The following is a 27,204-nucleotide window of genomic DNA, read 5'->3' as shown; positions in this document are numbered from 1 at the left end:
TTTTTGGGTGATGTAACCGAAATTCCAAAAGGGCTCATGCTATAATCGAAACTACAAGTCTTACATACATTATTATGCTACCCAGTTGAATTTGAAAAGTAAAAAAAGGCATGCCCAAAATAATTCCACACCCGACTAAAAGTTTCAAATACTAATTTGCACAAACAAAAGAAGAAGCTAAAGGTTTAAAATTAGGGTTTTGTTAAAAAAATATTAAACATTAGTAACTAAGGTATTCTCTCACATTGTCGAATTACCAATTTTGCAAACATAAAAAAATAAGAGTGCCAGATTTGGAACATGCCGGTTTGGTGTTGAAATAGTGGGGTAAAATATATGCAGTCAACACAGGGTCTAACATATTTTAGCTTCTGAGCCATTCAACGGCATAAAGCAGCCCTTGAACCTGATTCAGAAACCACCCTGATCAAATCTACCTTCCAAGTTCTGAGGATATATATTTTTAGGTTTATACGGTATACCGTCATCGCAATTTACTTTTAACTTTAAGACTGTGGCTGGGATTCTCCCTAAAACTAAGGATTAACATCGAAACTGAGTGTTTACTTTCTTATAAAGACCAAAAACTCCAATTCCCCAGATTTTCAGACCCTAGAGCATTAACTTCTCCAGGGTTGGTCTAGCCTAGGAATAAGGAACAGGCAGAGCTTCCAGAAATGTGCATTTGGCAACAAAGCCATGCAGAATAAACTGAAAAACTATGTATTGGTTTAGTATTTTTTAGGTAACGTTAGATGGCATCTTTCAAGCCTGTGTTTTAGAATGCAGTATTTGCATAATTTTGTAGCGCCTTGTCTCAAGGGCTACGAGCAATAATTGTATTACTATTGTAGGTATATTGGACGCCCAAAGACTCAGAGGGCACAAAATGAGGCTGGATGCCCTATGATCCTTTTTATCGCTAAATAAAGGTACCAGAACCTAGAATTTACAATTGTATCAGCCCCCTACACAATTTTTACTGTCTCTAATTAAAAAAAAAAATCCACAAGACAAATTTTTCAAAGAAAAGTAAAGAGCTCCATTAAGCCAAGAATAAGCACAAAAAAAGTCAAATAATCTTCCAATCGTAAAACTACCACAAATCACAATAAATATATAAATGAAACTCAAAACGAACAGAAATTACATTAGAAAGCCGAGTCAAACTCAAAACGAGCAAAAATTAACATGAGTCGGGCTGATAACCCCTATGCCTTCTCAAGACCAGAACACGGTTTGCGATTTACTAAAAACAAAATACGCTTGAAATGTTTTCACCTTTCTTACTTTCATAAATGAAAAACTATCAAAATCTTAACGAAAAAATATAGGTAGCCTATATGTCAATTTAACTCACAATCCACGGTCATTTGTTTGTTTGTTTTTGTTTTTTCTTTGTTTTTTTTTTTAATTAAAGCGCATATTGTGTTCTGGTCTTGAGAAGGCATAGGGGTTATCACTTATCAGCCCTGCTCATGTTAATTTTTGCTCATTTTGAGTTTGACTCGGCTATCTATTGTAATTTCTGTTCGTTTTGTTTCGTTTATTTATTGATTGTGATTTGTGGTAGTTTTGCGGTTGGAAGATTATTTGACTTTATTTTTGCTCATTCTTGGCTTAATAGAACTCTTTACTTTTCTTTGAAAAATTTGTCTTTTGGAAAAACTTTTTAAATTAAAGTAAAAGTAGAAAGATGAAATGACATGATTGTTTTAACAAAAAAGAAGCAAGGAAAGGATTCTTTGTTTGGTAGCTTTCTATCTAAAGTACAAGCACCTCCTTATGTATACATTTAATATTAGTCAGCTACTTTTTTCTGTGTTTTACGAGATAAGTAGATTTCTAAGTAACATAGATAACTAATTTTCTTTCTCACTCTTGCAAATAAAAGGAGGTCAAAAGATAAAAAAAAACTAAAATAATTTAATATTAGTCTGCAAATCTTAGATTACGTTAAAATTGCCGAAAATCTCTATCAAATCCTATCCAGCTCCCCAAAACAACTTCATGGCTCAATCCTGTTTGAATATCTGAAGGGTATGCACAGACTTGACCTATTAGTTTCGTTCGATAGAATCAATTACATTATATTATTTGAATAAAAATGTACGTATAATTAATGGAAAGGCATGACACAATAGCTTTTCATAATCAAAAAGATTAACATAAGAGAAAAAAACCTGGTTACTACACAGAGACATGAAGGCTGCAAGAAGACTATTAATTTAAGGATTACTAATTTATACTCTAATACCAACAGTGAACGGAGCACAATACCAAAAGACTGGAGCACAAATAACCCCCCTTACGCCCATGGGTGCCCATATGGGGAGGCAGGGGGGGGCGCCCACCCCCCCCCCTGGCTGAATGATGCTGCCTTATTTTTATATTTTTGTTCTGAGATTTCTATTATATAGCATTAAAAGTACCAATTAGACCAGGTTCGCCCCCCTGGAATTCAGTTTATAGTCGCCCATGCTTACGCCCCTTTTTTCCCAAAGGCATTTCATTAAAATTTTGAGATAACCATTTGATCCAGCATGATTGAAAAGTCCTAGATAGAAGTCCAGATAAAAATATCTCTGCAATAAAAGGAGGGATATCACCCTGCAACACGGATGTTGCGCACATAGTCTCAAAAACTCCCTGGAACGAATGAAGATTAGAAAGAAATTTCGACCCCTCCCTCCTCGTTAGAAATTCTTGTAACGTTAATACAAGCCTTGTGTGCCTAAGGGACTTAACTTTAATCAGACTAACATCGAATCTTTTTGAACGCAAGATCTCATGTGCCTAAATCCTTTTATAGCTTCTTGGTTTTAAGTCTTCTTGTCATTTAGCCTAATATGGTTTAGTCTGGTTTCCTTTTATTCCCTTTTTTGTACTGAATAACGAACCATGAGCATTGGCCCGGAGTATCTTCTGTTTCTTTATACATTATTGTCCCTAGTGGGTTGTTCTTATTGTGACATTATGTAATTGTTTCCCTATTGTGATAGGTATTGTTTAGATTAATAGTAAAAGTTTATTTCACACAAAAAAAATATATATATATGGGAGCTTGTAAAAAGAGCCAAAAACACTGATAAATCTCACTTTTTCTGTTTTACGAAGTAGTGGTACGTGATTTTACGTTGTACGAGATGGAGATTGGGATTGGGATGGGGGAGGAGCATATATCGCTGTGTTGGCCTCAAGCGGCTTGGTGCTTGACTGAGTTGTTAGTAGCAGTAGTAGCAGCAGTAAATGATCTTTTTGATAACAAATAATCTTTTTCCAAGCTTTTTTATCATTTGAAAACTAAGAGATGGCCAAGAGTTCCAGAACAGCACAGTTTATTTTCCCAATTTTGCAGGATATCCGTCCGTCAAATTACCAGCCCCTCTCCACCTTCTACTGATTTTTTCCTGCCAGGAATAGTTACACGTACCAAATTTCAACTTAATCGATCTATTAACTTCGAATTGTATTCCTAAAAAAACAAACAAACTTAACGTTTTAAAAAATGATGCTTAGGTTAAAGTTTTCTAGGAAATTTCGGTTACTATTGTTTCAACTTGGGGTAGTCAAAAGTAATTGATTAGAACAAGGTATATTAAAATAAATTAAGAAGCCACAAAATCAACCTTACCGATTTTTCAGGATACCCCCCCCCCCCACACCCCCCTAATGTGCAAATATACCGCTCAAATTTGTTTCCAATCTATTATATATTCATCCTATTTTATTTCACTAGCATTAAATAAACTTGACTTCTTCCGCGGTGTCCGCATAATGCACCAGTACCCCCTCCCCCCAGGCCAGCAAACACATATCAAAGGAATTAGGTTTTCATGGTAGTTCCAAAACTCCTTATTTCCGCTTTTGTATTTCGATTATATGCGTTCGTTGTATTACACGTCCTTTTGTGTGCTCAAATTTATAATATGGTATATTGGAAAACATTTTATATTAAATCATATAATTGTAAAATTCTGTTTTGACTATTATTTTGCGCGAGTATTTGTAAAACACGAAGTGTAGCTTAGAATTAATTTTATTTACATTATATCCCCCTCCCCATCTGCGGTCCCGTATATAAATGTATAAATACATTTCATTGTTGTGGTGAATTTTGTGATGACATTCTTTCTTGTTACATTCTTTCGTGTTCTTTCATGCTGTAAAGTAAGAATTTTTTGGTAGATTTTAATATATTCCTAGGGCTATAGCCCGGACCATCAGGGGGGGGGGAGGGTGGGTGGGTGTATTTTAAGAAAAGAGGCCATGATATCTGGAAATTGTACAAAGTAAATTATTTAATGGTAATTCTTGTGTGTTTAGCATGTTTTCTTCAGAAAAGGACAATCACTAGATATTTGGCTTTAGAAAACGACAACTAGAGTAATGCCCATTTTAACGAAGAAGATAACAGTCTTGTATCTGTATAGGGTAGGCTTACAGTTTACTTAAAAGCTGATTCATAGGGACCACGTAGGCTGGACTGGGGCCCCAACCCCCTGAAAACGTAAATTTCTTGGCATTTCTTTATTAAATTATAGGAGTTTTACTACCCCCCTTAATTTTCTTAATTAAATCATTTCTAGTTCATTTTTGTTAACTCACTGATCTTTTTGTTCCATCTTCCTTTCATTTCTTTCTCACACATTTTTTTTAATTTGTGAACTATTTTTCAACCACTTTCGAATGTTCAGTTGCTTCCCACTTTTATCAGTATAACACAACGGCAAGAGCACATCCCGAGGCTGTGTTAACTTAGGTTTTAATCTAGGATGAGACATTATATTTTTTTAAATTGCAAAATTAAAAATTTGAAAATATTATATATAAGTGAAAATTCGGGGCAAAAAATCGATTTGTTTTTACATATTCGGGGCAAAAATCGTTTCGATTTTTGCATTATGCAAAACAAATGGCGATCTCAAAATTTCTATCAGATTATTACGGGAAAATACCATTTTTGACGGGTAGGGGTTATCCATCCTCAGATTACTCTGAATCTTAGAAATGACACTATAACTTCTGATTACCAATCCAGCGAGCCCCCTCCGAAGTTTATACGATCACCCTTTCTCTATATACCTCATATACTTCAGGGTATAACACCCTTCCCTGATGGTTTTGGGTGGGGGAGGGGCTGTCAGCCTCAATGACATAATTTCCGGTCATTTCAATTACCTTGAATAAAATGGCTATCTCAAAATTTTGATTGGATGTGTTGGGGAAATGGTGGGCGAAGAAGAGGGGTTAGTTGCCCTCCATTCACTTTCTACAAATAAAAAGGACACTGGCCCTTTCAATTTCCAATCGTATGAGCTGTTTTCGAACTTTCTACGACAACAAATGGCCATCTCAAAATTTCTATCAGATGCGTTTCGGGGGAATACGAGGTGTGGTGAAGGCTATCCACCCTCCAATTACTCTGGGTCTTAAAAATGGCACTAGAACTTTTGATTACGAATCCAATGAGCCCTCTTCAAAGTTTATACGATCTCTCTTTCTATTTATACCTTATATTACCTCAGGGCATAACTTACAACTCTTGCCCTGAGGGCTCTGGGGGGCGGGTTGCCATCCTCAAAGACATAATTTCTGGACCTTTCAATTATGTTGAACAAAATGGCTATCTCTGACTTTTTATTAGATGTGTTTGGTGAAATTGTGGGCATGGAAAGGGGGTTAGTTGCCCTCCGATCCTTTTCGACTATTAAAAGGGACATTGGCTTTTTCAATTTCCAATTGAATGAGCTGTTTTCGAAGTTTCTCCGAAAACAAATGGCTATCTTAAAATTAAAATCAGATTCATTTAGGGAAAACACGAGATGTGGGGGGGGGGTTATCCACCCTCCAATCAATCTGAATCTTAAAAAGAGCACTTGAACCACTGATTACCAATCCAATGTGCCTTTTCCAAAGGTTATTCGATCCCCATTTCTACATATACTTTATATGCCCCAAGGCCATAACTTACAACCCTTGCCCTGAGGGCAAGGGTTGCCCTGAGGGCATTCTCAAAGACATAACTTTCAGACCTTTCAATGATGTTTAACCAAATTGGTATCTCAAAATTTTTATTGGATGTGTTTGGGGAAATTGTGGGCGTGAGAGGGGGGTTAGTTGCTCTCCAATCCCTTTCGACTATTAAAAAGGCCACTGTCCCTTTCAATTTCCAATCGAATGAGCTCTTTTAGAAATTTCAAAGACAAAAAATGGCCATATGAAAATTTCTATCAGATACATTTCGGGAAAACATTAGGGGGGGGGGGGGTATCCACCCTCCAATCACTCTTAATCTTAAAAAAGGCACTAGAACTTTTGATTACCAATCCAGTGACCCCCCTTCAAAGTTTATACGATCGCCAATTCTATATATATATACCTTATATGCTCCCAGGACATAACTTACAACCTTGCCCTTAGGGCTGTAGGGGGTTGTCAACCTCAAAGACATAATTTTCGGACTTTTCAACTACGTTGAATAAAATGGCTGTCTCAAAATTTTTATTGAATGTGTTTGAGAAAATGGTGGGCGTGGGAGGGGGGTTAGTTGCCTTTCAATAACTTTCGACTATTAAAACGAGCCCTAGCCCTTTCAGTTTCCAATCGAATGAGACTTTTTTGAAGTTTCTACGACAAGAAATGTTCACCTCCAATTTCTATCAGATGTATTTCGGGAAAATACGAGGTGTCGGGGGTTGGGGGGGGGGGTATCCACCCTCTGATCACTCTAAATCTTAAAAAGGGCACTAGAACTTCTGATTACCAATCCAATGAGCACCCTCCGAAGGTTATACGATCATCCTTTCTAAATATATCTTATATGCCCTCAGGACATAACTTACAACCTTTGCCCTGAGGGCTGTGGGGGTTATCATCCTCAAAAACATAATTTCCGGACTTTTCAATTACTTAAGGCTCCTGCTGGTGGTCCAGCGTAGAGAGAGATGAGACTCTTTGCCTCCATTCCGAACGAACCTGCGCAAGCGTGACTGCTGCTTGGAGATCAGTACCGATCATGGAGAAGTGCTGGGTAAGGTTGTCCCTCCATCTGAACCCGGGTCTTCCACGGGGGTGCTTCCAGCCATGTTGAGGAGGATCAAAATTGAAAAGTATGCTGGCGGATGCTTCTTCTGGCATGCGAATTAAATGGCCAAACCACCGTAGAGTTCTTATGGCGCGCTGACGAGGGTTGGGAGTCTGATCCGTTAGTGTCAGCAATCGGGTGTTTGAGACGAAGTCGTACCACTTGATCCCTTCGATTCGTCTTAGGAAGTTTGTTTGGGCCACATCTATGGTATCTCGAACAGAAGCTGCTGCCGGCCAAGCTTCAGCACTGTAGGGAAGGACTTGCGTTACGGTCGTGTTGAGATCCGCATTTTTGTTTTTCGGCTAATATTGGGCTTTGACCGCAAGGAACGGCAAAATCGAGCCATAATAGACACAGCTTTCGCGATGCGCGACTGGACTCCCATTTCAATTGATTCGTTATCCGAGAAGACAGATCCAAGGTAAGTAAAAGACTTGACAATTTCGATAGTGTGCCCTAAAACGTTGAATGATGGTGAGTTGGCGGAATTTCCTGCCGGGTCGATGATCATTATTTTTGTTTTCTTCCAGCTAATATGTAGTCCCACCTTCAGGGCTTCTTCCGATAATGTATTGAGAGCTGCCTTGATTTCAACTGCAGAAGTGCATATCAGGGCAATATCATCTGCAAAGTCGCAATCGGCAAGGACTCTATCGCCATATTTCAGTCTGAATTGGAGCCGATTTGGCCTCCTATCCACGACATAATCAATCACCGCGTTGAAAAGTTCAGGAGCAGCAACACAGCCTTGCCTTACACCAGTATCTATTCCGAATAGTGGGCTTCGGCAACCAATAGCCTGGACAGATCTTTTTGTACAATGTAGAGCGCCTTGAATAGGCGGCAGTATTTATCAGGGAGTCCCGTTCGTTTTAGTATCAGTCAAAGGGACTCACGGTCGATCGAGCCGAAAGCTGCTTTAATGTCAACAAATGCAATATATGCTGTGCGCTGGAACTCGCGGGCTTTTTCGATGACCTGTCGATTAGTGTATATCTGCTCGGTCGTGGATCTGTTGGGCATGAAACCTGCTTGCTGAATCCGGCGGCACTTACAAATGAACTGGATACTCTTATCAAGAAACGTCATGGTGAATAGTTTGCCAGACACTGACAGGAGGGTGATTCCTCTGTAATTCTAGCAATCACTACGGCTACCTTTCCGCTTCCATACAGGAAGGATTATCCCTTCCTTCCATTCTTCAGGTATAAATTTGGTTGACTAGACGAGGGAGAACAGCATGTGCAGCCGAAGAAGCATTGCCAGTCCTCCGAACTTTAGCAGCTCGACGGTGATCCTGCAGGTTCCTGGTGCCGTGTTGTTCTTCATTCTCCGCAGGGCATTTTGTATCTCTTCTACCGAGGGAGGATCAGGCTCTGGTAGATTTTTATATGCTGTTTGCTTAATGGATGTAGTTAGATTGGGGTCAACGACGATTTTTTCGGCGTTTAATAGCTTTGCGAAGTGCTCCCTCCATCGATCAAGTTGCGCATTTTCATCTTCGAGCATTTCGCCAGAGACGGTTTTAACTGCGCCTATCTTTGGGGATTTCTCATCCCTAATATCTCTGACAAGCTTGAAAAACGACAAGACGATCTTCTAGCTCTTCAGCTTTTTTTTACCAACAAATTGTTGTTTATCACGGTGAATAATATTGTATCTAATCCCGTTTAGCCGTCTGTAGGACGTCATATCTCCGGCCAACCGCGCTTTCCGGCGCTGTTCAATGAATTACTTTTCAATTACGTTGAAAAAAATTGCTATCTCAAAATTTTGATTGGATATGTTTGGGGAAATGTTGGGCGTGGGAGGGGGATCAGTTACCGTCCAATCACTTTTGACTATTAATAGCGGCACTAGCCCTTTCAATTTTCAATTGAATGAACCTTTTTTGAACTTTCTACGACACAAAATGACCATCTCAAAATTTCTATCAGATACACTTGGGGAAAACACAATGTGGGGGTGTGGGTCGGGGGGGGGGTGTATCCACCCTACGATTACTCTGAATCTCAAAAAGCCACTAAACTTCAGATTAGCAATCCGATGAGCCTTCTCTGAAGTTTATACGATCACACTTTCTATATAAACCTTAAATGCTCCCAGGGCATGACTTACAGCCCTTGTCGTGAGGGCTCTAGGGGGATTGTCATCCTTAAAGACATAATTTCTGGATCTCTCATCTACGTTTAACAAAATGACTATCTCAAAATTTTGATTGTATGGCTTTGGGGAAATGGTGGGCGTGGAAGGGGTGCTAGTTGCCCTCCAATCACTTTTGAATAATAAAAAGGGCACAAGCCCTTCCAATTGTTAATCAAATGAGCCCTTTTCGTAATTTCTACGACAACTCCTTCAATACGAAGTGTCCTGGTCTAAAAAAAAAAGAAAAATAAATAAACAATACCTTTTGCCCACATCGCTTTTTACTTAGGCAGCGCTGTTGCGCTACCTATGATACTTTCTATATGATGAGGATGAAAAAAAGTAATGCATAAAAGACATAACGCTCTTTACTTAGCCTACGGTAAAGTTGCGGTAAAGATATTTGTAAAAGTTGGCAGGTGATAAACTTTGTTCTTAGGCCCTCCTTCCAGTCTCCTTCATTCCCTTCATACGTGGTTGGTGATGGTAAACATATGAAGTTGTGAACTGGATGTTCGGACATTCACTTCATATTTTGCGAATTTTCATAAAAAGACCACTTCATCTACTAATTCTTCTTCTTTACTTACTGATCTTAGGTCGAATCTTGGCCACCTTGTATTAAGTCAAGAAAAACTCGCTAAAATACAATATGTGTCAATGAAACGAATAAATATCAAATCGGATGAACAGAAGTTTAGTTTCAAATTGGAAATGAGGTGTGCATCGCCTCTGGATCCCTCTCTCTTTTTCTTTATTTTCTCTCTCTCTTTCTCTCTCCCCGTGACTTGAAATAATAAAAAGAAACTTAATTGAAATTTTGGGCTATTCTGTTGCTAAACTTACTACGCAGTTTGTTGCATAATTTACAACAACTCTCTAATATCCTTCCAAAAGATTACTCCAGGGCAAGTTAAGCTAGTTATTGCTGGAAAATGAACACTATACCCATTATTACTTTTCCTTCAGAACAAATCTAGCAACAGATTTCGATCCACATTTATTATTGTAACTACAGAAGGGAGTAAGCGGGTAAATACTTGTTTGAATACTCCAAATGGAAATTTCGTTGTTTGAATAGCATTCATCTTTAACACTGATAACCCTGCCATTTCTCTGAATTGTTCCTTTAAATAAAATGGCTTCTCTAAGCAATTTTTGTCAATTTTAGTTTATTTTCAGCTTTTCGACCCTTCGTCTGGATTGGGGGATTTCATATCAACGTTTGGTGCCTTAGATGCGTTAATAGACGGTGACGTAACCACGACAGGTGATCCAATGCTGTGCTCCCACTCGCCATCCACCGTGCCTCACCCCCTAACAAGCCCTTCTTCCCATGCTAGTCATACTGAAGCACTAAGCCCTGATATTATGGATTTAAACTCGTGACGGACCTTAGTATTTTGATGTATCTAGGTGAAGTTATTGTTATACACGAGACTTTCTAATGTTTTTTTTGGACTTAAGTCAAGTGATTTAGTCAATTTTACATTTAAAATTGGATGTTTCGTCATTTTGTTCTTATGCTAGATAAATTCACATTCATGTCACAGGAATTTGAAGTCACAAATATTTTCATATAAATTTTGTGTGTATGTGTGGCTCATGCCGTCCACTAGCGAAAAATTCTGCAGCATCGATCGAAATGTAGTAACAAATTTTGTTTTGGATTCAACCTGTTCCTCTCTCCTTCTAAAAAAAATTTGTTACCCCTTCTACCTCCCCGCAGTCATGTGATATTTGCTGTACTACATTTTTAATAACGGTCCACCTCTCTGGTGGCAGGGCCCAAGGACCTATATCTCCATTCTAACCCCATTAGATACAGTAGCAAACACTGCCATTATCATCAAATCAATCCTGTCATTTCACAATAAGTATTATCAAATACTAATGACTGCTACGACAAGTTACCATTATAAACTGTATATTTTGCTGCCTGCCACCATTACGATTTATTTTCTATCGAAAATTATAAGTTTAGCAAGCTACATAAATCAAGCGAACCTGTAATATATCCCCCCCCCCCTTCGATACAAATCAGTTAAAGCAGGATTAATTTTACTTCGACAAAGAAAATTACTAAGACATCAAAACTATTTTCTTTTTTCTGAAATTTTTTATTTTCAAAATTTGTGACTCTTATTATATATCTGAGTCAGATGAGTCACTAATTAGAGTTCTCTTAAAATAACTCACTGATAAAGTTCTGATTAATTAACAAAATGGTATTTTTGTGTACTTCGTGGTTTTCGGAAAGAAATGTGATAAATCTTATTGTATTTTGTATTTGCATTGTGATACACATTACTAACTACCATTACATTATTATTTAATGTATATTTAAGTAGTGTGACTATTATACGTTTAAGCTCTTCCCGAATCGGAGGCCTATGGTCTTATACATGGCACCTAATATACAGAAAATCATATATACTGTTAAAAATTATGAAAAATTGCAATATTAATTAATTTTTGAGGATGCAATAGATGTGTTTTTATACACATATTTCGCAACCAGAAGAACAAAATGATAGAAATTTTACACATCAAAGTCAAGTTTTTTGTATTTCTATTATTTTTTTTTTTTTAAGTTTTAATCTGATCAAACTGCATACAATTTTTGGGAATTCAAATCGCTTATTTTTGTTTTTATTGAACTTTGATTTTTTCTTCTTCTTCTTGTTTGTATTGTAACCCAAGAAAAAATATAGACATCACACACATCGAAATCGCATGCTTTTGTTCGTCTTTTTTTTTTTAAGTTATAACCTGATAAAAATATAGACGAATCTCGGACATAGAAAATTGCACAGTTTGTTCGCTTTTCAGCTTTGACATTATTTATTTTATTTTTCTGTTAATCTTCACCATAAGCATCCATAAGGCCATCATGATCTTAAGAGAGGTTTCTCCAATTTTTTTCTTTTCCAATCTTAGAAGGTTCAAGAATACAATCAACCCAATTTTCAAATAAAAAAAATTTGGGGGTCCAAGTGAAATATTGATTAGTATTTCTAATCAGGGATTTATTTTGGAGAAGCGATGATCATCAGATGTCTTGTCAAAACTGTTTTGGTTTTTTTTTTATGGTTAATTTCTTAAAAGTGATCTTTCTACTTTTGGTCTATTTTGATGAAGTGGATTTTAGGAAATGGATTTTAAATTCAAAAACGCCCAACCCGGGTACCGATGCACTGACTTTGGTTTTACCGAATTATTTTTAGTAGGTTATATTAATAATTGGAAGATTTTTTGGAACTCGAACTTTTAGAATTTTGTTTTTTTTTTCACTTGGAAAACAACTGGAACTTTTTTCAAGATTTCTAATATTCAATCCATTCTCAAAGCTTTTAAGTCTGAAGTTTATAATATACTTTTCACTTTCTACTCTGAAGAGCTTTTGTTTTTGTTTTAAATCACATTTTTTAGAAAATATTTTCAAAACGTTCAAGGAAAATTTCAATTTCCAAATTTAACTCTTGCCATTGATAATACATGTGTTATAGCAACATCTGCTGAAACGGGTTTGGAAAGTAGTTTTATTAAAATGAAAACTAATTAAGCAGCTCAGATACCAAATCGATTAAGTGTAAAAAAAAAACGGAAAAAAGGAATAAAAGCAGAGTAATTGGTTTTAAATATATTCCTAGTTGAAAGAAAATCTGTTTTCTTATGCGTTCGAACATCAAGGATATGTCTGCAAAATTAAATTATATATTATAGTGTATTGCAAACGAGGGGTTGCCCACTTCACCTCACCTGGTGAACATCCTGCACCACCACATTTGCCGCACAGTTCCAGCATGCTTGGCATAGTTCGAATTTAAGTGAAATTTGCCAACATTCTTAAATTGGGAATGGTTTTGTTGACAAAAAAATACATTAAAATTGTAGAATTAGTTCCAACACGCTTGGCACAGTTCTAATTTCTGAGTGTGGGTAACACCTTGCTTGCAAAGCCTTAGAATAAGGGGGCTTTAATTTACTTCTATTAAGTTATTGCGCCCAAAAGGTTTTGATTATTTAAGTTTATCAATCATTCATTATATAGTTTTTCTTTGTATATAAAGATAAAAGTTAGTCAAGTGCGTCGACTTCTGGATAATAAAACTTTCAAAACAGAACTGAATTAATTTGGTCTCTGTGCGGCTCAAATGTTGAAAAGCCATTGAGTGTTTTCAAATTGTATTTGGTTATATGTTTTTTTAGTTGTAATTGTTAGATTTTACGCTGTTAATGTATAAAAAGTTTCTATTCGATTTACTATCTATAATCTAGTGCATAAATCAGGATAGCTTAGGCGAAAATTTAAAAGATTTTTTTTTCTATCGGTCAGTCTGAATTAATCTTATAAACCGTCAATCAACTAAAAAAAGAAAGAAAAAAGTGTCATCTTTGTAATCAGTTTTGAATCGTCATTGCGAAATATCTTTAAATGTGGGCGAACTTTTAACATACACACAAGTCACAAGGACAAACTTTCGAATTTGTACGCGTCGACTTCCGTACAACTGGTCCTTAATCACGGTACATTGTACGTATTGACGTTTAATACGAGTTTACCCATGTTAAACGAAAAAATAGCTTGAAAGTTCTGCTACCGTCTGAAAATGAACCTTGGGTTCGACTTGTAATGTTGTGTGGTTCAGGTTAATTTATTTTTCAATCATAAATATATAGCATACTAAATCTGCAAATATCTGGCTGAGAGGCAAGCTCGTTTTGCATAGATAAAAAATAAGGAAAGAAATTAATGAATAGTCAGTCGAAATGAAAGACATGACAAAAAGAAAGAAAGAAAATAATAGACATAAGATTAATTACTCACTACACCACAGCACCCGACGATACAAAACTCTACAACAAGAGGGAAATCAAGAGCCGAGGGAATCACCCAATAAATAAATAGATAAATAAAATAGCTAATAACTATCCAAAAGGAATGATTCTAGCTCATTTTTTAAAACTCCAAACGACACATCAAAATTGAAAACAGACTCAAACCTTAAAGAAAAAGGGACCTCTCTGAAATTATCAGTTTCTGGCGTAGTTTGCGTGCATTGTGAGCTAATGTGAAGATGGCACAGCAACTGGGAACAAATCAAAAGAAAAGGAATAACTAGGCGGTGTCAAGAGATTGTGCTTAACCTTGAATAATTATGAATTAAAAATAACTGCCAGTTCGACAGGAAGAACATTCAATAGACAATATAAACTCTTTGGAGAGGAATTACTGGGAAAAGACGTTTCGGAAGGAAGAAAATTTCTTTAAAATAAGAAGTGCCGTGACACAAAAGACATAATCAACTTCAGATATGGAAGGACCCGTGATACACGCTAATATAACATAAATTTAATTTTTGAAGTAATCAGAGCTATTTGTCGTAAACCATGCTTCTAGTCTATCGACTGCAAGAGTCAAATTATGTTTGACGCGGTCTTCATCAATTCCAAAAACAATTCAAGCTGTGTCATCTAGGGAGAGAACGGTCAGCCTTAGTTCCACAGTTCAATCACTAAAATTATTATTGTAAATTAAAAACAGCAGAGGACCTAGAGTTGAACCTTAGGGTACTCCTACTTTATTTGACTGGTTCTTAGATATTGGTATAACACGATTAAATATACTAGCAATTTAATATACTACGTATTCTACAATTTGACAACTTTTTCATTTAAAAATATATGGCTAATATTGTTGAACGCTTACCGTATTCGTTGATACGAATATAGAAGCTGGAACTTCATGCTTGTTCAAGGCATCGTGTATAAACTGGGTTACTTCTAAAATAGTATGCTCTGTAGAAAGGTCTTCCTGAAACCCCAATTGGGACTTGCTGAAAAACTATTCTCGTCTAGAAAATTAACGATTCTTACGTGCTAACAAAGTTCAATATAATTCCTAAAAGCAGATAGGATAGATATAGGCCTCTAGTTAAACGCGTCACTCACAGCCTCCCCTTTGTGTAGTGTAATAGCACGTGTGGATTTCATGCATGAAGAAAATACAGCACTCTTGAAACAACGATTAATTTGATTGGACTAACCTTATTAAGTATTAGTAACCTTGGAGTTACTCCAAGAACTCCTTGACAAAGTGAGGGAGAGAGGTGGCCATGTCGGCCTGAAAATAAATAATGAGAAAACAAAATGCATGGCTACCACAGATTCACCCTAGAGCATCACTTCCGGAGCCCAACAAATAGAGCAAGTCGTCCATTTCAAATACTTGGGAAGCATAATATAAAGTACCGGATCGACCACAAAAGAAGTGCTCACAAGAATCGGCCTAGCCGATGGGGCCTTCAATAGATTACGGAAAGTATGGCGGTCCCAAAGCTTCTCTATACGGCTAAAGTTACGACTCTTCAATAGCTATGTTATGCCAGTGCTGCTTTACGCAGCTGAAGCCTGGCACCTGAACCAGGAACAAGAGAGAAGAATACTTGCTTTCGAAAACACATATTCTCAGAAGAATTCTCAGCATCCGTTGACAACACAGAATAACAAACCAATCTATCCGCAAAAAGACTGGCCAACATCTTGTTACATGTATCATAATAGTTCACCCATGAAGATATCTTGGACACGTGATACGTATGGACGATTTCTAAATACCAAATGAAGAACTTCATTAGTAGCGAACGAGTCCATGCCACAGTGACAGACCCAGAAACAACCTACTCAAAACATACCAGGCGTATATGCGTAACATGCACCTATCCAACCGACCTCAGTGGGAGGACATACTTGCAGCAGCAAACCTGCGGGAAGATTGGCGGCTCCTTCTTGGTGCCCTGGGTGCCTCTGGAGGCACAGGCGGGTCTAAGGTCTAAGGAAGGTAACCTTATTAGTACTCATTTAGCAAAAGATTTTTTGGGTCTATTGTAACGTCTTAAACGGGTTGAAGACATGGAACAAGCTATATTGAGTGGATTCATTGCGTTTTGGATAACTCATAAATGTAGAACTGCCTCAATGTACAATTAAATAAAAAAAACAATTTTTTTTAACTGAAAGTAAGGAGTTAAAACTTAAAACAAGTTAAAACTTGTTCGTTTTAAAACTTAAAACGAACAGAAATTATTCCGTATATGAAAGGGGCTGTCCCCTCCTCAACGCCTCGCTCTTTACGCTAAAGTATTTATTGTTATAAAAAATAAAATTGTGAGACAGAGTCAAACTTTAGCGTAAAGAGTGAGGCATTGAGGACGGGACAGCCTCTTTCATATACCGAATAATTTCTGTTCGCTTTAAGTTTTAATGTCACTCCTTACTTTCAGTTAAAAAGAATTGCTTTTTTAATTTCATTTCTGAATGTTTTTGAATTAATGCAGTTTTTGATTTTAGCTCACCGTAAAAGAATAATTAAAACAAAAATTTGCATATTAATTTTACTTTTCTTTTTGGTTAAATGGCTTTCTTGAAAGTTGTTTGATTTTATTTACGATCGTTTTTATTAGTAATAAATATACGTAACTTACAAATTAACTTAAGTAACGAACTTCTATATATTCTATTCTATTCGTATATTTTTGTTATATATATTAGGGGGTTCGCCCCCTTGTCAATACCTCGCTCTTTACGCTAAAGTTCAAAATTTGTTCCAATTCTTTAAGAGTACCCCTTAATCACAAAGCCAATTTTAGAGATTTTATTTAATTTCTGGTCGTTAATTAGAATAAATATCTCTTATGAAAGTACTAAAGAAACTTTAGCGTATGGAGCGAGGCATTGACTAGGGGGTGAACCGAATTATATACATAATCATTTCTGTTCGTTTTAAATTTTGATGTTGCTCCTTATTTTCAGCTGACAAAACTTGTTTTTTTATTTAATTTCTGTTTTTGTTTTAAATAGTGCTGGGAAATCCGGCGCCCCCTTCATAACAGTATCCCTTTCCCCATGAAAACTTTCACCACAGAAAGATCCTCCCACGTAACCGCCAACCCCCCCCCCCCCCTCGCTACCAGAAAATCCCCCAGTGAAAACGTCTGTATACTTCCCAATAACCAATACTATATGTAAACATTGGGCAAAGTTCATAACTTGCAGCCCTTCCCCTGGGGACTGTGGGGGATTAATCATCGTCAAAAACATAGTTGTTATATTTTCCGACCATGCTGAACAAAATGGCTATCTCAAAATTTTGATCAGGTGACTTTGGGAAGAAAATGAGCGTGGGAAAGGGCCTAGTTGCCCTCCATTTTTTTGGTCACTTAAAAAGGGAACTAGAACTTTTAATTTCCGTTCAAATAAACCCTCACGCAATATTCTAGGACCACCAGGTCGATACGATCACCCCTGGGGAAAAAAACAAACAAACAAACAAATAAACACGCAGTCGTGATCTTTCTTCTGGCAAAAAATACAAAATTCCATATTTTTGCAGATAGGAGCTTTAAACCTCTATTGTAGGGTTCTCTGGTACGCTGAATCTGATGGTGTGATGACTTTTAGGGGGCATTCCCCCAGTTTTCCAAAAACAAGGCAAATTTTCTCAGGTGCGTAACTTTTGATGGGTAAGACAAAACTTGATGAAACTTATATATTTGAAATCAACATAAAAATCTGATTCTTTTGATGTCTCTTTTAGTGTCAAAATTCCGTTTTTTAGAGTTTCGGTTACTATTTAGCCGGGTCGCTCCTTACTTACAGTTCGTTACCACGAACTGTTTGATACCATGCTGACTTCTTGCTATTTTTACTTTTCTAAATATATCTTTTAACCAGCTCCAAAAAAAGAATTGACATAAATGTAATGGAGATTATTGCTGTTATTAGTCACATTTCACATATGCCAGCGCTGCTTGTGTGACATTTATCTCTGCATCAGTGTGATATACGAAATGTCTGCTGCAAGTAGGATAAAGTGAATCCAAACAATATATGTATGTTTTTCTCAAAATTTAGAAATCTTATGCTCACAAATAAGCGGTACCAATCCATACTCTTTATCCATTGTTATCAGTTTTAATATGCAGCACTAGGAGACCAAGCAAGGCTTGGTAATGGAAATTTTAGACGTAAGAAAATATTCAGCCCCCCCCCCTTCTGGCTATGTATACCTCCCATATCCTGACTTAAACACAAAAACTTTTGTGTTATTTTTCTAGATTTCGTTTTTTTTTAACAAAAATACAAAGGGAGGGGTAATTTTCAAACTCTAGGTGTCAATTTTTCCCATCCGATGACATACCTGGTAACTTTTAACTAATATAAGGTTTCTATCACAATGTTGCCAAGAATTGTTCAGATTTTCAGGATATTCTTAATCAAACAATTCTCAACGAAGATGTTAATAACTCACCAATTTTTTTCGAATACTTTAAATTAAACATACTGTCACTATTTCAAATATAAGGAACATTTCCAGGAGGATTTTCCATAGAGGATAATTTCCGCAGGGGTAGGGGGAAATTTTTCCACCGAATTTTTTCAATAGACAACATCCATTTTTGTTATTTTATATTTAAAAAAAATTGAAAAGTCGACCCAAAGCGCACTTTTTTGGTGCCATGTGTCACGCCATGATTACCTTATAAAGTCAACTTTATAAAGAGCAATTAGATATAAAATTCAGTTTACAAATGAGTGCATAATTAGCTCTCTATGATGTTCATATTTCCAACCCAGTCTTTCCATTCCAAAAATGTCACCCAAATTACACTTTTAGTGTACCATTCGGCAATTTATGACGACATAATCGAGTCTAGGCACATAACAAAACGATTAGATATGAGATTTAGTTTCTATGTGTCCTTGAATAGCTCCCTATGACGTTCCAGTGCGTCAAGGGCACTGTATACAAATAATAGACATTAGGATCATTCCCTATCTCATCTCAACCATTATACAAAGTCGGACCGAGATGCAAGTGCTCCGGAGAACGTATAAACATAAGCGACATTAGATTTTTTCACGGGTAGAGAACTCAGATTTCTCTTGAACGCAAAACTTGGTATCACCTTTGTAACACTAAATTTTGAAGAATCTAATTATAAATTAATATATTCCAGTACATATATAAAAATTGGTAATTAGTAGTGTAATGTTATTATTAGAAGTTGTTAGAAATTACAAGTAGGTTTCGATGTCGCAACTTGGTTTCCAAGACATTTTGAGAAATTTTCTGCGAAAATACATGTTTCAGGGTTATCATTTGATCTGCCATCAGCGGTCCAATGGACGAGGACGTACGAGTATATGGGCGGAGCTTTTATACGCACCAAGACTGTATAGTAGCCAAACATTACTGAGCCGTGATCTTACTGTCTATTATTTAGATACAGTGGTCAAGAGCGTCGAAGAAAAATAAGGGGACATATCACTGCTGCCCATGTAAAAAAGTGATTTTTTTTTTCTTGTTGTTCAATGAGGGGGGTTTTAATTTTCCTGAATAAGAATTCAACAATGGTAATATAATGGGTGAACACTTTTTGATTTGCTAAGACATCATTTTTAAATCGCATGCAGCTGAATGACGTGATGCACGGGGCTGTTGGAATATTGCGTAGTTCAACTGCAATATTTTGTCACCTATGATAGGCGCGGGAGTTGAAGGAAGTGGAAAGAGGATATGCACTTTAACATTAACGGCAAAGAATCCAAGCTTATTAAACTCATCACCACCCACCCGAAAGTGTTTACAGTACATTACTGTGGTCTGCACGAACTCATTACAGACAGCCTTAGTAAAAACTGACTAAACTGCTTAATTTATCTTTGTTTGATGCGTGTGATTGTTTAGTTATGTACTCTGTAATTTTTTTGAATTTAATCGAGTAACGTCTTCGCTAAATAGTAGCTTTTCTTTGTTATAGCTTGAAGAAAATGTCCTATTGAAGATTTAGGGAAGGGATGGGTTATTTTTACATTTTAACTGCTTGGTACATCTCCCCCCTCCCTCACCAGCTTTGTCCAGCTCTCAACTTTGATGTGTTTCATAAAAGAGGCGTCGTTGAGGGGGGAGGCGTCGGTTTCCCCCAATTATTTGGAAAAAAAACTATATTTTTTTAAGTAGCTTTAAAACTGTTGCTCGTTTTAAGTATCAAATTTGCTCTTTAATTTGAACAGATAATTTTTCTATTAATCAATGCTCGTTTCAACATAAGGAAAACGAGGAAAATAGGGGTCCATTATGCTTCTCAATATAGTGAATATAATTTCGTGAATGAAAACAAAATGGTTGAAAAAGAAAATAAGACTGTTTTTATTATACTAAAACTCCTATATTATTTTGTGTTTTCAGTAAAGCGCTAGTTTTCTATAATCCTAGGAACATAGGGAAACATAATTAGTTTGTGCATCTGTATTGGTTTTATTGATATATATTAGATGGGCAGTGAAGTAATAATTTTTATCCGTTTTAAGTTTCAACTTCTTTCTTTGCTTCCCTCGGAAAAACTTTGTTTTTTAAAATTAAACTTTGTTCGTTTTTTATTAAAAATTTATTGTAGAAACAACGCTGCCATGATCTTTTTTACTAATACGGAGTAATATATGTTCGTTTTAAGTTTTAATGTCACTCCTTAGTTTCAGTTGAAAACTTATTTTAAATATAATTTATAATTTACCCATCTAGGAACCATAAGACACCTCTAGAAAATACTGCAGGCAACCTTGACAGCTACGAAAAACTTTCAGTCTATAAACTTTCAGTTTTTTTAACTTTTAGTTAGTATGGGCTGTGGTTCATCCTTTACTAGGTTGCAGGTAATACTTCAACCATGACAAAGAGTTCATTACAAATTCTCCCCAGAAACTAGTCAACATTGAAATCCTAATGTAATAGAAGGTAGAATTTGTAAAAACCTCTTAAATGTAAGCAATAGCTTTTAATTGAGCCACTAAACATCTATCTATCAGGGTGTGGTAGCCTGCTAATGTTTCAGTAGCTTACTGATTAGCAGAAGATTTATAAAATTTAATAAGGAGGCTGGGAGAAGGAGTGTACGGGAGGGGTTCTTGTAAGCGTCGGTCTGTGATGCCACTTATACCGCATTTTGCGGTATAATATCGCAATTTCAAGAGAAATGCCGTTTTTTCTGATCATACCGCTTACCGCAATTATGCCGCGAAATGACTTTGATCAGCGTATTTATACCGCAAAATGACTTTGATTAGCGTATTTATACCGCGAAATGACTCTTATCGCTGAATTTATACTAAGTAATGTCACCGTACAGGAACAGGGACAAATGTTCGCTCTCTACTTTCAATGATATATGGCTGGATAGGCTACTGCGGAATTCGCGAAATGTTTCGTTTTCATGGCTGTTATATCAGGGAACCCAAAAATAGAAAATGGGACAAAAACGACAGTTTACTGAGTATTTCTGGAGAAAATGTCAAAAATGAAACAGATATTTATAGATAAACTTTTAATCTAGTTTAAAACATAAAAGAGTAGATAATCCTGCTTCCAATTTTCTAGAGAACGGATGGTCTGGACGAACTATTAGTGATGAAGAACGGGTGAGAGTGCCAGAAAGTGGGAAAAAGATATGAATTTATCATTGGGGACTATTTTCCCCTTTTTATATATCGAGTGGGCATCTAGGGGATATCTCTTTTCATTTTTATTCCACCTTTCTTGTTCAAAATTCATGGCAGAATATACCACTTAAAAAATAATGAAGAATAGTATCCATTTACTAGAAAAGTAGCAAGGAATTAATTGCTTTTAAAAAGTAAGTTTTTGTTGAAACTAGTGGCAACGTATTTGCATTACGGGTATCAAAATACACCATAAATTATACCACGTTTCGGTAGAGAGGATACCGCAAAAACACCGCTTCTTCATCGGCCGGCACCGCTTTTTGGTATCAGTCGAGTGGCAACACTGGCGTCGGTATAAATGCTCATCTTACTTCTTACAGCCCGTGGAGCATCATTAATGAAAATATTGAAAAGTGTTGGGCACAAGATTGTTCCCTGCACGCCACTATCAACTCCAGTAACTTCTGAGAGGAATTCTTACCCCTTGCCCCAAACACTTAAACTCTCTGTTTTCTTCCTGAGAGGATCTGCATCACCCATTCTACAACCTCCACATGTATCCCGGTAGCTAAGATTTTTGCCTTCAAACGGTGATGGCAAACTTTGTCAAAAGCCTTTGCAAATTCTAATAGGATCATATCAGCAGAGATATTCATGTCTAGCAGTTCGGTGACATATTCATATGCATCAATAAGATTCGTCTCAACCGAGCGTCCAGATCTGAATCCATGTTGGCTGTCAGTAAGTAGTTTGTTGTCAATCAGGCGTTTCATAACAGCGGTATTCACAATTCCTTCAAGGATTTTACTGACTGTCGGAGTGGTACTAATGGGTTAGTAATTGGCAGCACAGATCCAGATTCCATCCTTGTGAACAGGTGTAATATTTGCATTTCGCCAATCTTGAGGGACTTGTTTGATATCAAAAGACTTCTGAAACAGTTTTGCTAGGGGGAGCGCAAGCCCCGCATGAGCCTTTTTCAAAGTCCAAGGGTGAATCCCATCAGGACCAACTGACTTATTTGGGTTTAATCTCTTGAACCGGGATTCTACATCCAAAGTGCTGTCAGTAATAATTTGCATCCGTTTCTGAATATCATATCCCAGCATCTGTGGCAAGGGGGGAATCTTCTAGAGAAGTAAAAACTGACTTGAACTGCTGTTTCAGACCTTCAGCTATATCTCCAGGGTTGCCTATGGTATTCCCATTAACTGAGATTTCGGTTACTGAATGTCTTCCGGACTTTTGAGTGGAGACATACTTCCAAAATTTCTTCGAATTTGTTTTCGACGCTGAGACTAATGACTCCTCATACTTTCTAGTAACTTTTTCTTGTAAGGTAGCGGACTTTGTTTTGTATTTGTTTGAATTTATCATGATTTGCCTGCGTTGGGACATGCTTATACCTTCTCCAGAGTTTCTTTTTCTTTCGGATTGCTAGCTTGATTTCTCGTGTAATGAAAGGGAGCATTCTTGGTCTTCGTGTCCGAGTAGTTGTTGTGGGTATTGCAGTTGTCTCACTGAGGACCCTTTTCATCTCAAGCCAAGCTCCCACTACATTATTCTTTTTAACAAAAGACCAATCTTGGTTAGCTAAATCTTGCCTGACCTTGTTATAGTTTGTATACACATACTTTCTAAAATTGTTTATCTGCAGATACATCTTTAGTCGACAAGTTATGGTTACATGGTCGATTGTGCCAAAAGGTGGCTCTGGTTTTATACTCTGGATTACCTCCTCATCTTTGACAAATAGGAGATCCAGGAGAGATGGGTTCTGGTCCTCTCTGTACCTAGTCGTGAAATCGATTGTCTGATACACTGAAGGCACTGTTCTTGTAGGCACTCGAGGAGTGGGCCAATCTGGTCATGGTTATCTTTTGTAGCGGCATAACCACTAATTCATTGAATTTGAGGCACGTTGAAGTCGCCAACAATTACTATATTGTGGTATGGACGACTCATCACTGAACTTATAGAATTCGCAATCGCGAGGTGGGAATCTTTCTGACAGGGAGAGCTTGGGCTTCTATAAATACAACTTATAATTAAGGGGTGACCCTTTATATCACTTTTTATCCAGACCTGCTCTGCCCACGTCTCTTACTGGGAACCAAGATTAAGATCTCCTACCTTTAGTGATGATTTGACGTACAGAACAATTCCCCTTCCTTCTGGTTTCACCAGGTTTGAAATTATTCTGAATCCAGTGATCTGGATTTGTGCATCAGTCAGTGGCACTGAAGTATATTTTGGTTTAAATTCAGTGAAGGCAAACACACTCACCTCAGGTCTTACTGACACTACAGCTTTTATTTTATCTATTTTTGTGGTGATACAATCCACGTTACTGTAAAGCAAAAATAGTCCATCTTCATTTTCAATATGGGCATCAGCAATATTAATAAGTTCCGACTCACAAGATTCAAAAGTAGAACTATCCAATGGTTCTTCGCTATGAAATCTTGGTAATATTTTATCCTTACTTAAGTTGTGTTGTGAAGTAATTGATCTGGAAAAACAATTGATTGAATTTGATAAATAATTGGGATAAACAATAAACGCAGACAGGGAACAGTTAAGTGGACTGAAAGCCCCCTGCCAGTGGCCTGTTTTTTTGGATCTGAGCTGAACAGGATGGTTGGTACTTATTCATAATTTGGGTGAAAGGAAGCTTCATCCTGGGTCAGTATTTCCTTTGATAGATAGGTTGAGGCTATCTCACTGGCTATATCCGACTTCTGCTGGTGTGGCAGGGTGACTTTTTCCAGAGCTAACATGTTGAGTATAAAGATGCACATATCAGATATAAGGTTTTCACTATTAGAGGATTGTTTTGACACTTCCTGCCTATATTCTTTCCTCGATCGGGGTATTAATGGGTGATAATCGTTCTCATTGATGCAAAGGGGAGTTATACTCTTTGTTTGGGTTTGATTTTTTTTTTTTTCCTCAAGGCTTGGTGATTGGGGCGATGGGGAGTGCTGGGTATGACTTAATTTATATACAAATTATGACTTAATCTATTATTTACATACAGTGGACTCAAATGATTGGCCTATGTAGGATTTTGTAAAATAGGAGGCGGGGGTTTGATGAAATTTGTGAAAATAAGAATTTTTTTTTTCTTCTAATAACTGGTGGAATAGGTGTGATGGTTTCAAGGGCGGATCCAGGATTTTTTTAGGGGAGGGGGGCGCAAAGTAGGTTGATCCGACAAACTTACGTTAGGAGCAAGTTTAATTAATGCAAACTTGCGTTACTTAGGTAAATTACACTACTTTAGACTACTTTACGGGGGTAACCCTTGCCCTCCCCCTCTGGATCCGCAACTGGATAGTTTAACATTTTTTTTTCACGTCGTGATATTTATTTTCTCAGATTGTAGTTCCTGTGATATTTGAAAAGTCTAGTTACCGATTTTGGCGGAGAGCCTAGATAAGACTAGTTTTGTTTTCAATCAATGTTTTCATATGAAATGGGCAGACCTTTCCTGAACTTTGAACAATAAACACCTCTGTTTGAAAATCTTTGCACTTTCTGAATTTAGATAGCGATAAGGGTTCCTGATTGAGACCAATTTTAGGACTTGGGTTCTAATTATTGGTTGCTGTGGTAAAAAATGTCACAATAGCCCCATCCAAGAAAATACCAAACGTCTGTTAAGAAGTGTTTTTCGTAAAATTCTTAGGGAGTTTTCAGAAAATTGATAAAACTTTTAAAACTGAAATATCAATGCGAAGCACCAATTATCATAATCAAATGTCATCGCTTCATGGCATTATTCAAATAAAACTTATTTTTTTAACTTGATTACCGTTTTAAATTCATTCTTTGTTTTTCTTTCTATTCTTAAACCAATGTTATATTTACCTTTTGCATTATTACAGCCCACTGTACATACATTTATATAAATTTATATGCAGTGTTACAGCCATATCAATTATTCTCCTTTCCTTTTTTTATTCTTTAATAATAATTTCTGGTTGTTTTGAGCTTGAGTTATTGTAGGCTTCTATTTCTAGTGATCTTAAGTTTAATATGGCCTTTAATTTTACTTAACAAAAAATTTATTTTTCGTAAAGTTTTCGTAGTGTAGTGTAGTGTATATATATATATATATATATATATATATATATATATATATATTTATATCGGCGCGTACAAACAGCTCCTCTCATTTGATCTGCCATCAGCGGTCCAATTACCCTGGAACACGTATTTTAGCAGAAACTTTCTCAAAATGCCTTTGAAACCAACTTGAGACATCGAAACCTATTTTTAATTCCTAAAAATATCTAATAATAACATTACACTACTAACTACCGATTTTCATGTATGTATTGAAATAAATTAATTTAAAATTAGTTTCTTCAAAATTAGTGTTCCAACGTTGAAGCCAAGTTTCGCGTCCAAGAGAAATCTGACTTGTCTACCCGTGAAAAGATCTGATGCCGCTTATGTTTATATCTGCAAAAACGTTCTCTGGAGCACTCGCACCAAGGTCCGGGTTTTTATAATGGGTGAGATAGGGAATGATCATACTGCTAATTCTATAAACTGTGATTGACACCAATGGAAATAGGTACCAGACAGCTCTTTTAGAGCGACAGCTCTTTGTTTGTACGATGGACATTTAGACTGATTATCCGATCTATGAGGACCTTTGCAGTTAATACATTTGGGATCTTCTTTGGGGCAGGTACCATCCTCATTATGCTGGTTATAACACTTTGCGCAAGTTATAGTATTTGACAAGCAAAATTTAGCTATATGTCCTAGCTTTGAACATTTATGACATTGGATAGGCTTCAACCAGTAGGCTTTGAAGGCTTTTCTTTGGCCAAACATCAACAAAGGTTAATTCAGATTTACCTCCTCGTTCAAACCAAATAGAAATTGTTTGCAGATTATTTGGCCTGTAGTATCAAGTTTACATAATCTAGGGACACTTGAGACTGATATAGGCTCCCCTTAGCTATTTGTTAGGCCAGTGGCCAGCTCCTATAGTGCTATGCCTGTTGGGACATTGTAAATGACAATTTTGGTCTCCTTTTTCGGAGGAGACCAATAACAACACTTGACAGACATTCTTAAAAGATTTGTAGTTATCAGAAGTTTTTCAGATGCTGCTTTATCCTTCAGAGAGATTGAAATTGTGCCATTTTTATTAATAGAATGAGAACTCTGATTTGGTTATTTTGAAAATCGCCAATCTGATTTGGGCAATATCTTTGACAATAAAAGGTTGCTCGGCAGAAATCTCTAAGTACAGTTGGAGGGAGATATTGTGGTCTTTCTCGGCCTTGCAATTGAGGGGTTTTGCTGGAAAAATATTTTATGTTTCTTGGCATTCCGAGGGAGAACTTCTTGAAAGTCATCAGTGGGGGTTTATCTGTTAGAAATAAGATCATACAATGGGGGCATACTCTCAATTGTAGTATTAGCTCCAATAGTTTTTATGG

General features: G+C 36.7%; 1 protein-coding gene across 1 annotated transcript in view; it reads left to right on the top strand.

Annotated features, from left to right (window-relative positions):
* The window catches only part of LOC148950982 (microphthalmia-associated transcription factor-like), a 37,566-nt gene extending 23,456 nt beyond the window's left edge, over positions 1 to 14,110 (top strand). The window contains exon 7 of the mRNA XM_089090974.1: positions 10,418 to 14,110. Within this exon, the coding sequence (XP_088947100.1) occupies positions 10,418 to 10,624 (207 nt within the window). The 3' untranslated portion in view covers positions 10,625 to 14,110. The remainder of the gene's footprint in view (positions 1 to 10,417) is intronic.
* The last annotated feature ends 13,094 nt before the right edge of the window (positions 14,111 to 27,204 follow it).

This window comes from Artemia sp. Qi Xiang Cuo, chromosome 6 (genome assembly GCF_049724085.1).
Source record: "Artemia sp. Qi Xiang Cuo chromosome 6, ASM4972408v1, whole genome shotgun sequence".
Lineage (NCBI taxonomy): Eukaryota > Metazoa > Arthropoda > Branchiopoda > Anostraca > Artemiidae > Artemia > Artemia sp. Qi Xiang Cuo.
The sequence above is the reverse complement of the archived record's forward strand: the minus strand, read 5'-3'. Positions and strand labels throughout refer to the sequence as shown.